General features: G+C 32.4%; 1 protein-coding gene across 8 annotated transcripts in view; it reads right to left on the bottom strand.

Moving 5' to 3' along the window:
* HFM1 (helicase for meiosis 1) overlaps positions 1–17,620 on the bottom strand; it is a 92,107-nt gene that overhangs the window by 39,484 nt on the left and 35,003 nt on the right. For all 8 annotated transcript variants that reach the window (XM_078451685.2, XM_078451686.2, XM_060624944.3 and 5 more), the window contains exons 14-28: positions 17,077–17,120; positions 16,868–16,969; positions 16,321–16,466; positions 15,328–15,422; positions 14,556–14,689; positions 13,554–13,601; positions 10,509–10,589; positions 8,558–8,649; positions 6,306–6,412; positions 6,167–6,214; positions 5,467–5,564; positions 5,252–5,383; positions 2,675–2,760; positions 1,700–1,783; positions 1,386–1,543 (exon numbers count right to left, since the gene is read on the bottom strand). In XM_078451685.2, coding sequence (XP_078307811.1) covers positions 1,386–1,543; positions 1,700–1,783; positions 2,675–2,760; positions 5,252–5,383; positions 5,467–5,564; positions 6,167–6,214; positions 6,306–6,412; positions 8,558–8,649; positions 10,509–10,589; positions 13,554–13,601; positions 14,556–14,689; positions 15,328–15,422; positions 16,321–16,466; positions 16,868–16,969; positions 17,077–17,120 — 1,455 coding nt within the window. The remainder of the gene's footprint in view (positions 1–1,385; positions 1,544–1,699; positions 1,784–2,674; positions 2,761–5,251; positions 5,384–5,466; positions 5,565–6,166; positions 6,215–6,305; positions 6,413–8,557; positions 8,650–10,508; positions 10,590–13,553; positions 13,602–14,555; positions 14,690–15,327; positions 15,423–16,320; positions 16,467–16,867; positions 16,970–17,076; positions 17,121–17,620) is intronic.

Raw genomic sequence — 17,620 nt, 5'->3', positions numbered from 1 at the left:
TGATCCAAATACTAAATGAAATAATATTATTGACCCTTAGATAAGTCCTATCTCATAGTAAACTAAAGTCAATACTGAAAATCACTTGCTGCAAATTCTGAGGGGAGAAATGGGGTGTCAATGGAGATACCACAACCATTGACCAAACAGCTGATTCCAAACTGCATTGCCTCATTTCAGGCCCACCTGAACACATAGTTGCTGTCAACCACACAAGAGCTTGCCCCTAAATCACTACCACTTTTAAATGGCTATACACAGGTTACATAAATTTGTGAGAACTTTAGTATCTTTAAAATTAATATAAAATAGCTCATATCCAGTAACATCACAAACCAGCAACCAATATTGTGACTGAACTTATTTCAGCCTTAAATAGTCAAGACTATAATCAGATTTAATTTTCACAGAGAACAAAGATTTGTATAATGACATATTCTCTACAAATGTGCCATGGCTAGTTGCAGGAGAGTAGTTAACAGTGAAAGGGATATCCTATCAGACACTGTAATTCCTATAGGAATCTTGCATAGAACATTTCAGGATGGTATCCTCCAGTACTCTGGCAACAATGAGGAGTTTCCCATTTCAGAGTCAATGCCATTCCTGAACTTATAAGTAAATCAATATAATTAGGAACACAGCCTCTGGACTCAGAATGCTTAGGCTCAAATCTAGACTTTGCTATAAACTATCTATATGCCCTTGGACAAATTAATTAAACTCTCTTAGTCTCAATTTCCTTCTCTATTAAATGTAGATAATGATAGCACCTATCTATACAAAGATTAAATAATTCAATACCTGAACCTACTAAGTGCTCAAAACTATTAGCTATAGCTATAACTGATATCCTTAGAGTTTGCTTATGACATCCTGGGAGAAAATAACAGTATTAGAAAAAAGGCTGATGTAAGAATTACAGAATGGCATGCTAGACAACTAGCATGAAGGTACCTCCTTTACATATTTGATCCGGTTGCCTGGATCCTACAGTGGAGCTACAGTAGGTTGTTACATTTTAATTTGGAAATAGAAGATGTATCTTAAAGGAGTAGGAGAAAGATAATCAGAGTAGTAAAGTCATGAATGGAGAAAAGCAACAAAGTAAGAAAGTTCAGCAACAATGGACTATAGCCACCCCTAATGGTCATTTATTCGCTTGTTTCAAACCATGGTGATAGGTTTCACACTTTATTCATTTGAGTACTAACAACGAACCCAGAGTTAATAACTTCTTTAAAGGACAAGTGGAGAAACAACCCTACTACAGTGTAAGGAAAATGTAATTTAATTGATCCGCCAGTGATTTTATTACTTTCTCAGAATTTTTATTTTAATAGTATACACTTAAAAATAAAATCAAATAGAAATTATACACTTACATAATTTTGTGCTTGAAAACCAGTTGATTATCTGCATCACCTATGATTAAGGTAACATAGTGAGAATCTGGCGCTGTTCTTTTAGTTTGTAGCTGTTTAAAGTTTCTTAATATAATGGTCACTAATATTTCTGCCATGGTATCATTATATCTTGCAATCTTAAAAAAAAAAAAAAGATAGGAATAAAAAGTGTTAAAAATAACCTTACTGCTCATATTCAGTTCCAAGTCAGCTAGAGGTAGATTTATTCCTGAAAAGACAATGAAAATACCTAAAAAACAACAAAAACAAACAAACAAAACCAAAATATTTACCTGTTCCACTTCAAGTTCATATTTTGGTAGATACATCACTGTTTCTTTTATTTGCGTTCCAAAAGGAGGGTGTCTATTTAAAATCTAAAAACATTTATATCATTATATTCTCACCACAACACCAGAAGTTCTTTTAGTAAAATATAGAGTCAATAGTTTTAATAATGCTTATTATCCAAAACTTTAAATAACTTATGACCACAAGAAAGAAAGTATTTTTTAGAAGAAATAAAGATAAAAAAGATTAGAAGAAATAAAGATATAAAAGGTAGGCTTTATGGGAATGAAAGCTGGTACAGCCACTCTGGAAAACAGTATGCAGTTTCCTCAAAAAACTAAAAATAGAACTACCCTACGACCCAGTAACTGCACTACTAGATATTTATCCAAGGAATACAGGTGTGCTGTTTCAAAGGGACACATGCACCCCAATGTTTACAGCAGCACTATCAACAATAGCCAAAGTATGGAAAGAGCCCAAATGTCCATCGATGGATGAATGGATAAAGATGTAGTATATATATACAATGGAGTATTACTTGGCAATCAAAAAGAATGAAATCTTGCCATTTGCAACTAGGTGGATGGAACTGGAGGGTATTATGCTAAGTGAAATTAGTCAGTCAGAGAAAGACAAATATCATATGACTTCACTCATATGAGGACTTCAAGAGACAAAACAGATGAACATAAGAGAAGGGAAACAAAAATAATATAAAACAGGGAGGGGGACAAAACATAAGAGACTCATAAATATGGAGAACAAACAGAGAGTTACTGGAGGGGGTGTGGGGGGGAATGGGCTAATGGGTAAGAGGCACTAAGGAATCTACTCCTGAAATCATTGTTGCACTATATGCTAACTAATTTGGATGTAAATTTAAAAAAATAATATAACATAAAAATAAATAAAAGGTAGGCTTTAAAATTCAGATAAAATTCACGTAACGTTAGTAATAAGTGAATATTAAATACCAGTTCAAGCTCCCTTGCATCTGTTTCTTCTATTTTTTTAAAGGAGGTCAAACCCGCATTTACCATTGCATTTGACAATGTTATACCTGTGGAAAATTAGTCAAATAGCAGTTTTTAAACAATCCATTTTAAACTAAATCTATACTTAAGTTTTCAACAATAGTAAAAAAAAAAATATTTTAAAAGATCTAGAATAAGAACTAATTTTTAAAGTTTTTTTTTTTTAAGTTTTCAGTTAGATTAACTGGGCTGTGACATTTACTCAATTGTACGTATTTATTTTTTCAAACTAAAATAAAACATGTATTCATTTTATAGAAAAGGAACTCTAGTCCACATGATGACTCAACCCTTATTTTTATCATATGTCATCCACAGACCAAGTACCAAGAGATTCCTATTGTTATACTCATGTTTGAAAAAAACATGATTCATGGATGGGAATATTGCTTCATAAAGCTATCGTTCTCTGAGCATTTTTTTAATGTTTATTTTTGAGAGAGAGAGAGAGGGAAGGAGAGAGGGAGAGAGAGAATGAGGAAGGAGCAGAGGGAGACAGAGGATCCAAAGTGGGCTCTATGCTGACAGCAGAGTCCGATGTGGGGTTCTAACTCACCAACTGTGAGATCATGACCTGAGCCGAAGTTGGGATGCTTAACCGACTGAGCCACCCAGCTGCCCCATCTGAACATTTGTATCTTAGAAAGAGTTCTCTGTTTCTGTACTGAAATCAGATAACTTTATTCTTCTGTCTAAAATTTCATTACATTTAGAATAAAGTGAAAATTTCCTACCATGGCCAAAATCCCTTACCTATCTGACTTGACCACAGTCTACCTATCCCTCTAATTAATTTCCTACCATTCTCTTGCTGACTAACTCTCTAGTCACATTGGTTTTAATTTTGTTCTTCAAGTACATCAAGTTCATTTCCATATTTGTATCTTCCCTATTTCTTTATGCTTTAAGAAACTGGAATTTAAAATTCTTACACTCATAAATGAACTTAACCAAACCCCCAAATAGGAGATACTGTCAGAAGTACAAAGTTCCAAAATATTACCATGTTGTCTAAGGCACATACATTACTGGTGGGAATATTACACTATTCTTTTTCCAGATCCTTAACTATCCTTGGGAATTTCTCTTATTCATTCGTAAGATACAACTCCTAGTATTAATAATTCCTTCATGTTCATTTTCCTTTAAAACTTTTCCTGAATTTTAATTTTTTATAAACATTGTTGAAAATCAATATGCATTCATTTTTTCCCCGATACTTAATAAGAACTTAGATTTGCTTTTTTGTTTGGATTCCCTCACTTTTCTATTATATGAGTTTTGCTGGGTGATTTTTGCTTCCTTCTCTTCAGCTGTACTAAGTATGAAAAATACATTAGTGTTTGACAGTTTGGAAGGGAAAGAATGCAAATGATCCCTGACTGACAATATTCTAGAAAGTCAGACAGGCTGGCTTTTTCATTAGTAATTTTATTAGTAATCATTTAATCTAATTTCAAAATTTTCTATAAGTTGCCATTTCCTAATGTTGTATGGAACCTCCTTCTCAATTTAGAACTCATCTTTGTGAGATGAGTGCAGCATTTGGTTTGCCAGGACCTCCACAGAAAGGTGAACCTTAATGTCAGGAACGTTTCCTCTAATTTGACCTTACTTTCACCAGCCAATCCCTATTTCCCCCCAGTTTCTATTTCCCCCCCAGAGGACTAATTAGTCCTCTGCCATCCCACTAATTTCAAACCTCAAGGAAATAAAAAAGGACTTCCTCACAAAATAGCTGGAGAACTTTGTTCTAAGGAATAATGAGACAAGCCCTAATAACCCATTATATAATTTTTTAATGTCCCCAAGATGCACGTAAAATTATAAAGCTAACAAAGCTGTCAGTCATGGAATATAACAACTCTCTTCTTCTTAGAGTTCTAGGTATCTAGGAAAGAGTAAGGGTCACAAAGTCAAAGGCACCAAGCTGGAAAACTCTAGAGGACTTTAGTTATACCCTAATCTTTGTAACTGACATACTCCATAGTTTTTCAGTTCATACCCAAGTTAGATCTCAATAGATAGGAAATAATTAGGCACAATCTTTTGTCTGCAGAGTCTCTATGAAGATAAGTACAAATATTGTGCTGTTACTGAAAAAAAAGAGGAAAAGTTAAGATATAATTAGATGGCGTAATTTTCTGTAATGTATTAGGAATAGCCAGGATTGCTAGCTCTGTAACTTATCATTGAGATCAAACCAAAATAATCATAAAAGTGGAAGAGAGAGCAACACAGAGTTACCCAATCACTAAAACAAAATTTCACTCTTGGTTTGAGAACAAATTTAAAAATAAGAGCATTCACTTTTATTGGGTTTCCCAATTGATTTCAAATAGAATCCTTCAAGGAGGAAACAAAAATCAGATTTTCAAGAGAAGTACAGTACTTATTTAGGCCTACAAACACATTTTTTCTCAAAGTCTATAAACACCACAGAATAATTTTCCTAACAATAAAAAATAAAATAAACTGCAGACATTGACAAATTGCCTGCCTGTATTTGGTACCTACCAATTTTTTCCAGCTGTTTTGATACATGCAGAGAGTTTTCCCAAAGTTTACATCTAAAACATTTAGCTAAAATCAAACTGTTCAACAGTACAGCAAACTTCTTTTCTTGAACAGCCACAAAATCTGACAACCCTAAAAAAAATTTTCTGATGTTAAATCTAGTATACTAGTTTACTGGAAAAAATACTGAAAAATCCATTAATCCTGTAACATACATCTTGTAATTCGTGAGCCATTTCTGAAAATCTTCGAGGTATCTTGGGTCAAAGCAAAGTCTTGTATGGGAATGCATCCTAGTTGAGCCTGAATAAGGCTGAGGGAAAGAAATTTCATGATTTCCTTTTACAAACTATTATCTCATAGTTTTTGATATCATTTATTGAAGTTATCTCTTCTTAAATACCTCTCTGCCTTAATCTCTGTGACACTAGATGATTCTATACCTCATATCATTATTGTCACAAGTCATTGCTGACTTTCTCTTTCCAATGTCTAAAAGTCCCCTTCTTTGTCTCTCCCAGAATGCCACTAATATTCAATACACATTTATTACTTGTGTTTCTATACTGTTATCTTTATATATATGAATCTCATTCCAGCCAACCTGAAAGCTCCTGATGATGAAAAACAGCTTCTTTTCTGTCATTTACCTTGCTTCAGCAGAACACACTCTCAAAAAAACGTTTGTTGATTTAAAAAAAGAATCACAAATTATCTATTTTAACTGAAGTCTAAGAGATTTTGGACATTAATTTCACATCTATATTCTGATATGTATTCTTGTTTTATGTAAATATGTTCTTTTTGTATTAAAGAAAACAAATTTAAAGGCTTAAAACTAAAAAAAAAAAACTTTCAGAAATATGAATCACAAACTGTAGTCAGTATTTTAAGACATGTAACAATCATCTTTACCAATTTACTTTCATTTCTCTTGTTTTAATTCTTCCTTCCATTGGAAATCTGTAAATAAAAACACAAGGCAAAACTTTTATTACTACTTATTTTAACTAAATAAAACCTTTTAAAAGTTATTTAAAACATATTTCCATACCTGATAGTTACCCGATGTGGATCTTTGTTCAATGTATTCAATGTTTTCTTTTCATTTATCCTTAACTGCACATCTACAAATTCCTTGCAGCTGGCTATCATTGTGACCTATAAAATTTCACATTTGCTCATTCATTTATGTCCATTCTTTACTTCTTTCCTTTCATACTCTATGTATTTACTTCTTTTTCTTTTTTTTAATTTTTTAAATGTTTATTTATTTATTTTGAGAGAGAGCAAGCAGGGCCACAGAGAGAGAGGGAGAGAGAGAGAATTCCAAGCTGACTCCACACTGTCAGCACAGAGCCTGACGTAGGGCTCAATGTCATGACTGTGAGATTTATGAACTAAGCCGAAATCAAGAGTCAGACACTTAGCCAACTGAGCTACCCAGGCACCCCAGTATTTACTTATTTTTCATGGTGCCTTGGGACATCACAGCTTTGTCATTTAGCACAACAGAATTAAAGATTTACTTTATATATTTTGCTTTTTAAAGGATTCATTCACTCATTCATTCATTCATTAACAAGTGTTTACAAACACTTGTTATATGCTAGACATTATGTTACACACTGGGACTATGCCAATAAAATTGTAAAGATTAACAAAATAAAATTTAAAATATTCAGTCCCATGCCTACCACATAGTAAGCACTCAATAAATGTAGCTTTCATTTCTACTACTATTATATTATTATTCACCCTTCTGTAGTTTGCAAAATATTATCCTGATTGAGACTAATTTTGTAATGAAAAGAGTACTTTAGATATTAAAAAATTTGTGTTATAGAGCCTAGTTCTGTCAGATGACTGAGCAAAGCACTCTTTGTACTTTGGTTTCTCATATCTGTAACATGAAACTCACATCCCTTCTAATTCTCTTACACACTTACTGAACTCAAATTAAGATGAGTTAATTTAATATTAGTTTAATATTAAATATTAAGTGAATTTAATATTATTCTTGATTTCTTCTTAGTTAAGAATAATATTTACATAAAATACAAGCATTCTATTTTTCATCAATTTTGTGCATTTTTTCATATAATAATCTTATCTCAGTAATCAACGTAGATATTTTAAATAAAAATTAATGGTTGGGGCACCTGGGTGGCTCAGTCGGTTAAGCAGCCCGACTCTTGATTTTGGCTCAGGTTGTGATCTCACGGTTTTTGAGTTCGATCCCTGTATCTGGCTCTGTGCTGATGGTACAGAGCTTGCTTGGGATTTTTCTCTCTCCCTCTCTGCCCCTTCCCTGCTTGTGCACTCTCTCTCTCTCTAAATAAATAAATAAACTTAAAAAAATAATGGTTAAATTTGAGAATAAAAATAAATGTCTTATTGCATATTCATGTCCCCTGTAAAGAGAGAAAGGACCAATACAGTTGTCGGGTATCAACAACATGACTATGGTACTATTTACTGCTATAGCTGCAAAGTTGTCCCCCCTGTTGATATCTCAGTATAACCTTGTTTTCACTCCCATTTTCTCCACAATCACTGCTTTTCTCTGGTCTATCATCAATACTATTCTATTTCTACTATTATTGTTATTCTTATGCAAAAGATTTAGGGAAGAATTACAAGTATATAGCACACTTGCCCCTCACTATCCGTCATTCACAGCAGACTGGCCTAATATATCATGCCATATCATCCTGGATCCTTCTCAACAAAGTATACTTGGTAGCCACTACCAAGGTAATTGGCATTATCACATAAATTGAAAGGCAGTTTCCATCCATACTTCGGCTATGTATATAAATTTTCTTAGCCCTGATACAGAAATACAATTGAAAATACATTATAAAGAGTAATATTCCATATCTAATGATCAAAGGTATATAAGGTTGGAAGACATAAGCACTATTAGAAATGCTTTCTTGGGCGCCTGGTGGCTCAGTTGGTTAAGCATCCAACTTCGGCTCAGGTCATGATCTCACACTTCGCCAAGTTCAAGCCCCGCAACCAGCTCTGTGCTGACAGCTCAGAACCTGGAGCCTGCTTTGGATTCTGTGTCTCCTCTTTCTCTGCCTTTCCCCCATTCAGGCTCTGTCTGTCTGTCTCTCCTCTCTCTCTCTCTCTCTCTCTCTCTCAAAAATAAATAAACATTAAAAAATTTAAAAAAAAAAGAAATGCTTTCTTATCTGCTCAATCTTAAGCTGCAAGAGATATGCAAATTAGTTGTTTCCCCAATATTATTTTATACTATGTCATTACATATTTATTTTCTAGTGACAACTAATTTACCAGATCTAATAAAGTCTCTTTTCCACTGATGGTACAAAATTTCTTCACTGTCTCAAATGTAATATAATACCAAGCCATCAATCTTCCTGCCTCTGTGGAAAAAGATGAAAAAAGGAACATTGACTCCATCAGTTGAAGCAACCTGCTTTTTCATCAGTTTAACAAAGATTCCTTAACATGTATTCTGTACCTATAACAGCATCAGGTAAAAAGACACACCAAAAAATCTCGAAGACACAGTGTCTGGAATTTATAGGTTGACTAGGGAGATGGCTACATGCAAAATAGCTAGACTAGAGGACAAAATCCAGTTAATGATAATGTTTATATATACAACCTTAAGTTCAGAGGAAATTAAAACCTAAGAGAATGGTCAGTGTGGGACGGCTTGGTAGAGAAAATGGGGCTTGAGCAGGATTTTAAAATAACTAATATGCCTTGGCAGAAAGAAAATAAAGCTGTCATGACCTCAGTAAAAATCAAGACTTGTTTATCAAAGGAGTAAAGTTAAAAAGACTATCTTTAGAAAAATAAAAAAGACTATCTTTAGAACACTGTAATGAGAGATATGGCTTAACAGTGACTGTGCGTTCAGGTCAAACTGACCTGCTTCAAATCACTGCTCCACCACTTGCTAAGTAGGTGATCATGGATCATGTGCAGGTTATTTTACCAGTTTCTTAATGTAATGTGGGGATAACAGAAGTACGTATGTCATAGATTTTTTGTGAAGATTAAATGCAGTAATACATATATAGTACTTAGCAGAGTGCCTAACATTAAATAAATACTGCCTACTTTTATTGCCAAACCATGATGAATAATAAACTATGAAGGCCTGAAGAGCCTGGAAATACTAGTAAAGGAGTTTAGATTTTGGATTTGATTTGTAAAATAACAGAGGACCACTTAAAATTATAAAGCAAATTGTAATTAAACTGAAGTTTGAAAATAAATTGTTTTGAAATAGAACTTTGAGTTGGTTGGGGGTAGCAAGATGGGTAGAGTGGGGGTGAGTAAATGATGAAATGAAATTCATTTAAAAAGCTACTGGTTTCAATTACAGGTTGTTAAAAGCATTACAAAGAATTTCAGCCTTGTGAACACACACAAAGAAAACAGCTGGGAAGAGAAAAACGGCATACTGCTTCTCAAGGAAAGGGCTAACATTTATGTATGTGCTACAGGTTTTGCTGAAGAAGGGAAGAATTTGACATCCCATCAGACATATAGGCATCAAGGACATGGTAGAGTAGAAAGAACTAAGAATCAAGAATAGAGAAGTAACCAGGGCAGCTTAGAAGTCACTTTATCAATTAGGATCCTGATGGATTTGTTCAGCCAAAATGTAGGTGATGCAGTGGTTCATAAAAGGGAGCATCTGGGAGCAGTGTGTGAGATATAGAGACTATGGTTACCATGGGAACTAGTACATTAACCCGTAGGATACATTTAAAGATGCTCCTCTTATCCTAGATGTTTATAAATTAATAAAAGGTTTCTCCCTGCCAGAGAAAATGAAATGTTTGAGAAAAGACTTGATACTTGCTGGCTTATTAGAAAGGATCAAAGTTTCCTAGGTAAGGGATAAAATTAACTTAGAAAGGAAGCCATGAAGCAAGTGAGTCAAAGAACTGGCAAAAGAGCATCTACAAGTTATAAGAGATTTGAAATGACCCTAAGATTTGAGTATTTCAACTCAAGTTACCAGAATCAGTGAAGACAAAGTCTGTGCCTGCCAAAAAGAAGCTCTATTAATTTTATAAACAGGACTCATACAGTATAAATAGATCATGCTAACAATGATGATACCCTGTTATCATCGAGATATTTAATGAGATATTTAACTGAGATCACAATTTAATTTTAGCATCATCTAAATTTTAGTAGAACATATTTTAAAATTTAGTTTTAAGCAAGTGTTAAATTTACTAACTGATGGAAAAATTACCAGTTGGTTTGAAATTAACATCTTCATCCATCCTAATCAAGTCCAGAGATGATAAATCATTCAGATTCTTCAAACACAATTCTGTTCAGTAATAAGAAACATATTTTTCTATTTTAGTAAGATAAGGGAGTAGCACAAAATAGAATTGATAATCAAATATGCTAAAGTTGTGTTTCTGTATATTTGCTGTGGGAAAAACTATAGTCTCTACTTAAGTGGTAAGAAAAAACTCATTAAATAAAAGAGCCAGCTAATAGGCTAAAAAGTATTGTTTCTAACAGTAACAATAATACAAATAATCAAAATAACATTCATTAAGTGATAAAATAACATTTACAACTTGGAACTTTTCATTTTAATAAGGAAATCTGTATTTCCTCATTTAATCAAAATAACACAATGAGGTTAAGTATTAATATTATTTGATATACAAGCTAGGAAACAAAGAAAAGGGCTAGGTTACTTGCTCAAGGTCTTTGCAACCACCTTCTATCTGACTTCCAATATGGCATGGTTTTCTTTTTTTTTTTCCTTTTTTTTTTTAAACTTTTATCAAACATGTATACACATGAAGTATAGAGTCAAACAGATCTATAAAGATTGTTCAAAAAAACACCAGTCTTCTCCCTCCTCTGAGTTTGCCACTTTTTTGAGTTTGCCACTTTTCTGAGTTCGCCACTTAAGAACATATCAGCTGATGCTTTTAGTACTTACTTCAGCATCTCTAAAATGCTACTATTGCTACCTGGAAGGAACTTTTGAACAGGAAGTTCACTCTCATTGACTGATGAAGATCAGAGCAATTATAGTAGCCTGCTGCTTACAGTGCTCTCATTGTTCCATGCTATAAAGCTCAGAAGACTGGAGGTTGTTCAGAGCAGGGAGTGAAAACACCACAACCTGCTCAATCTTAAAGAGAGTAGCCACTCACAAAAACACAGCTCTTGGAAGGCAAAATTCTTTGAGAAATACTTCAGTTTAAGCAACATTGCTTAGGCAGCTTGATAGTTTTAAGTATTTGTTTAAGTAAGGCTTTGAGGTCTTTGCTAATTTTCTTAATTTTTTACTAATAACTTTCAGTAAGTTAATCAGTCAAAGGAATGCTTATTACATTACATTCTGAGAGCACTATTCTAAGCTTTAGGTTTAAAGCAGTGAACAAGACAAGGTTCCTTCTCAAAAGAACTTACATTTTACTGAAGGAAACAATCAGTACACAGTTTAACAATAATAAGATTTCAGGTATTGGTGTGTTTAAGGAACAACAAGAGATCCAATTTAGAGACAGAATGAAGGAGGGGGAAAGTGACAAGAGATGAAATCAGAGAAACAGGCAGTGAGATATCAAGAAGGATTTGTGGGCTCTGGTGGAAAGTCTGCATTTTATTCTAAGAGTGATGAGGGAGCTATTGGAGCATACTAAGCAAATATAACAATATTTAGCAATATTTAACAATATAACAATACTGGGGCATACTGAGTAAAACATAACAAACTTAGGAAAACAAAGGATCCTTTCTAAGATTTAATGCAGATCTCCAAGGATACCAAAACATTATATTCAGTTATATAATAAACTTGGCTATTCTTTATAAGCAAACTTAGCTACCCTATAATGACCAAAGATAAGGCAAATATAAACTGTGGTTCTACTAATTTAACGAAGTTAAATTAAGGCTTAATTAAACTAAATTAAACTTAATTAAATTATAGTTGTCAAAATATAGCAAGACATTTTTTGGACTATCTCTGATTTCTTGTGTTCCTTATGATCAAAATATGTGTTAAAAAACTCCATTCAAAATTGGCCAGTAAAGGACAATACAACTATTTTATAGATCTGTTTCTCAACAGCAGCATTATGAATATATGTTATTACTTATCACCTTGTTTCAACAATATATTTATTCTTTAATTTTTTAATGTTTTGTTTTGTTTTGTTTTGTTTTGTTTTTGAGAAAGAGAAAGACAGAGGGCAAATGAGGGAGGGGCAGAAAGAGGGAAACACAGAATCTGAAGCAGGCTCCAGGCTCTGAGCTATCAGCACAGAGCCCGATGCGGGGCTCGAACTCATGAACTCTGAGATCATGACCTGAGCCGAAGTTGGACACTTAACTGACTCAGCCACCCAGGCGCCTCAATAATATATTTATTCTTTAATCAATACAGTTTTACTGCTTCATCCTTATCTCTGCATTTTAATATGCATATGTGTATATCCAAGTAAAGAATAAATAAAAGTTGGCTAAATATTTTTAGATCTACACCAGGTGAAGGCCCAGACTAGTATTGTTGCTCTGTAGATGAATATCTATTCCTTGATCCTTTTTTTTTTTCTTAAAGTAGTCTTTGTACCCAGCATGAAGCTCTGGGGCTTGAACTCACAACTCTAAGATCAGGAGATGTATGCTCTACTGACTGAGCCAGTGAGGTACCCCAAAAATGGCTAAATATTTTTAGTGAATCTAACATTTTTTCTTCTACTGAGAGTCTCAATACAATGAAAAGGTAACAATTTCTAATCTTAATAAATGCTCAACTATCTTTTGACATCTTAAAAGAGAGATCACGAAGTATTGAGTGATTAATTAGAATGAAGCTAGGGTTTGATGGGAATATACCATTAGCACAAATTAGGATAAGAAGCCCATAATCAAGGTAGGCTTATATTTTCAATTAAAATTAAACTAGAAAAGAAAAAATGAAGAGTTGTGTATCTACAGCCAATATTTTCAAAGTCAAGGATCATTGTAAAAATAAAAACAAACCAAGTTAACATATTTTACAAAGGAAGATATTTTGATAGAATTAATTAATTCAGAAAAAAAGTACATGTGCTAAACTTTATTTGCATGTGAAAAAGAAATAGTTCATTTTTTTTTTTTCTGGAAGAAACAAGTTTACTTTTTAAAAATAATTTTAAATTAAATTTTAAATTAAAAATACTTTTAAAAAATAATTTACCAAAAAGTATTCTTACTTTCACTCTAACCTTTTTCATTAAACTTTGTAAAATATAATTTTTTATAAGGAAATACATCTAACCTTGTAATTTTGCTTCAATTCCATCTTTGTTCAATCCAGATGCAAAACCTATATAAGTTATGAAAATTCATAAAAAATAAAATAGAGAGGATTTAACTCACTTTATAGGCTCAGTTTACACCTGGTTAACTAGAAAAGAACAATCTAAATCTTAAATTGGGAAAAAAATAGCTTACTGAGTTAAAGCAAGGCTTAACTATCTACAGAAGATAACCACTGTTGTGAAATCCTTTCAATATCAATTGACTATCTTTTGCATATTTTATAACCATGACCAGGCATTCTGTACTTTTTTCCCTTGGAGATCTTAAAGTTTTTTGTATTGTTTTGTTTTGTTTTGTTTTTGGGGTTTTTTTTACTCAGGAATACATTTAATTAAAGATCTCTACTCTGAAAACCACAACATGTTGAGGAAAGAAATTACAGAAGATACAAATAAATGGAAAGGTAGGAGATCTTAAAGTTTCAAACGTGTGTGCATTAGAATAGTATTGCAGCAAGTCAGGTTTTAATTTGATATTCAGCAATTGTAAGTATTTTTACTTTATAATCTGTACCACATGAAGAACCCTCTAGAAGCAATATAACCACATGTATATTAGCTTTAGAAGCAGGATTCAAATTCCAGCAGCAAGAGCAGTACTACATACTTTGATGGGAACATAAGTTCAGACAAAATTCAGGAATTTTTTATTTTAACTTTTAAAAATAATTTTAGGCATATATTAAATTTTTATTCGAGTTAATTTTTTTTTCTAAAAGATCTATTTTTAATGGTGCTGATTTCTAACCTTATTAAAAGACCAGAAGCATAAAAGATAAAGATTTCTCACATTTGTCTACTCTTGCCTCTAAATGTATTTCTGAATGTTATTACTTTTTGCTTTTGTTACCTACTAGTGTCTTTAATCTATTCTGTGACCTAATACTATGCCTAATAGTATAAATATAGAACCATCTGGCTTGAAAAATTTACTACTTTTTCAAATCAAAGTAACAAACCATAATGAGATGGATTTTTCAAGGCTCTGATATAAAGCAAAGTTGATCGTATCCATTCCAAAGCAATATTCACATCTGTGATGGTATGCAGCACTATCTCTGCATTTAAATGTTCAATAAGATGTCTGTGTAAACTAACAGAAAAAAAAAAAAACAACTTTGCCTTAGTAACATGTATTTCAATGCCATAACCCTTACTTTTTTAAAACTTCAATATTTTGAATAATTCAATAATATAATTGAATAATATACTCATTGCTATATAAAAATTCATGAAAGATAACTTAATTTTCAAAATATAAGAGAAAACTTTAACAAGCGAGTTAAACTGTTAAAAATTTATAGATTTTTCTCTACTACATGCCTCTAGAAGACATTATTACTTAAAAAAGAGTGGGGAGTGAATTTTCTCCCAGAGTATTAAAATTATATACTTTACTAAAAGGTCCCAGATTGCCTATCTATTATTAAACAAATTTTAAAGATGTAAAAAGATGTGAAAATTATAGTCTTCTCTTATTACTAATTTGGCCTTTTATAACAAGGATACATGCTACCACATGCTAAGAAACTACTGGATGAAAATATTATGTTGTCTTTTTTTTTTTTTTTTACTACTAAGTTTCTTAAAAGGATACAAACTTTCCACTTAGATTATTGAAAAATTTCAAGAAAATAGCCTTAGAAAATCTCCTAATCAAATTTCCTTTTATATGTGAAAAGTAAAAATATAGGCTATATTAACATCTTTTTAGAATATTTTCTGTATTACCTGCTTTCTACAGTGTCACTACAAGCTAACATCTGAATATACTTCTCTTTTGTACTTAACCGAGTCATAATAACTGCAGTAGCTGTAGTGTCAAACTGGAAAAAAGCACACACACACACACAGACACAGAGAAATGTAGTAAAAAAGAGTACATGTTGGTACCAGTCCTCTTCAATAACTCATGAATTTCATTTTATATTAAACAGTCTCTGTCTTAAACAATAGGTCAAAAGGGCATTAAAAATGCTTCTGAATTTGAATGTTCACTGAAAATGTAATTTAAAACCTTCCAAGAGTATAGATGCAAAACTATCACTTGGTTTCAATGTAGTATAATTTTGGCAATGGTAAAATCAAAACAAACTTAGGCAACTGGATAAAAGTTATAAGATTTGGTGTACTTTACATATAATCTAATTGATCCTATAAAAATCATGGATTTGGATAACATAGTATTTTGACATTCTTTGAAAAATTATTTTTCCTACATGTTCCCTTACTACCCATACGAATGACTTCTATAAGTATTTGTTAGAGTAGGACATGTTTTGTAATATATATGGGCCAATTTTTAATTGTCACAATACCTGGGGACCACTATTGGCATTTTGTGCTAAGACTCAGGGATACTACACATTTTGCAAGTTATGACAGTCCTACACAATGAAACACTGTCCCATCTAAAATGCAAATAGCATCCCCATTCAACAAAAAATAAAACAAAAACCCTCAAAACCAAAAAAAGCATTAACAGCATACACACATTCATAAATCCAACTATCAGCCAATGGAAACTCAGAGGGAGTAGAGCAGTATGTGTCCTTTGGTAAGACTTGTTTTACTTCTATTAAAGTAGATTTTCCATTACATTTATTTTTAAACTTAATCTAAATAGGAAATGTTAATCTCCTGTTTAACAAAAAGTACACAAAAAGAGTTTTTGCTTTTTACCTCGTTTTAAAACAAGTTACCAAAATAAACATTGTCACTTACTTGAGGTCGACCCGCTCTACCAATCATCTGTAGAATATCTGTTTCACTGTATTCTTCAAACATTCCTCCAGCATAATGCATTGTAGATTTTATAACTACTAGGTGAGCAGGCAAATTTACTCCCATAGCTAAAGTACTGGTAGTAACTGCATCGGATTAAGAAATAGTATTTTCAAGCTTTATAACTTTATTGCTTCAGGTAGATATCTTCTTATAAAATATATACTCTTATAAATGTAATAAAAACTCATACATAGGGAATTTATGAAGAACAAAGAGGAAAAGAACACTACAATGCAAAATAATGACACATTTAAAAACTATTAAATTCTTATTTTTGAAGTAGCACTGTGTTCAGTAACATAATAACTAAAACTGCCAAAAAGTTTACTGTAGCATGTGTATGCACGGGTAGTCACATAATTTTAGAATCTTGGAAGAAAAGCAGAACTAAGTCAGAATGATTAGGCTTTTTCTTTTTTTTTTTCTCTTAATAAATAGTTTTCCAAAATATCTTATAATAGCCACAAGAATTTGTTTTACTTACAAAGAACTGGTAGATCTCCAACAGTGAAAGCTCCTTCAACTACTTTTCTATCTGATGGCTCCATACCAGCATGATGATAAGCAACACCATAGATTAAGATATCTTTAACAGAAATATATAATCTGTTATACACTGTTAATATTGCATCAATAATTGATTCCTTTTATCTATAGCTGAAAATGCAGTTCAAAAATAATCTCTAAACCTACCTCTCAGTTTTGAATCTCTTAAGGAATATGCACATTTCTGTAACCTATTTTAAAAAATCATAAAATTATTAAGTTATTCACTAATATAAAAACTCTTAGTTTATTAATTATTGTGGAAGTACAGATATCAAAACAGTTTCACAATATCATTGTTTGAAATCATCTTTAAGAAGTAGAGAATATCTAAATGTTTGTTTGTTTGTTTGTTTATTTATGAAAGGGGGGTAAGGGCAGACAGAGAGGGAGACAGAGAATCCCAAGCAGGCTCTGCACTGTCAGTGAAGAGCCCAACAGAGGGCTCAATCCTACAAACTGCGAGATCATGATCTGAGCCCAAATCAAGAGTCAGATGCTTAACCAACTAAGCCACCCGGGGGCCCCAAGAAGTAAAGAATATCTAACTTTGATACTCAGACATCCCTAAATTCACAACTCAGCAAAACAAAACAAAAATCAAAAAACAATTTAAAAATGAGCAAAGGACCTAAAAGGACATTTTTCCAGAAAAGACACAAATGGCCAACAATACATGAAAAGGTGCTGA

The sequence above is a fragment of the Panthera onca genome, chromosome C1 (genome assembly GCF_046562875.1).
Source record: "Panthera onca isolate mPanOnc1 chromosome C1, mPanOnc1 haplotype 2, whole genome shotgun sequence".
Lineage (NCBI taxonomy): Eukaryota > Metazoa > Chordata > Mammalia > Carnivora > Felidae > Panthera > Panthera onca.
The sequence above is the reverse complement of the archived record's forward strand: the minus strand, read 5'-3'. Positions and strand labels throughout refer to the sequence as shown.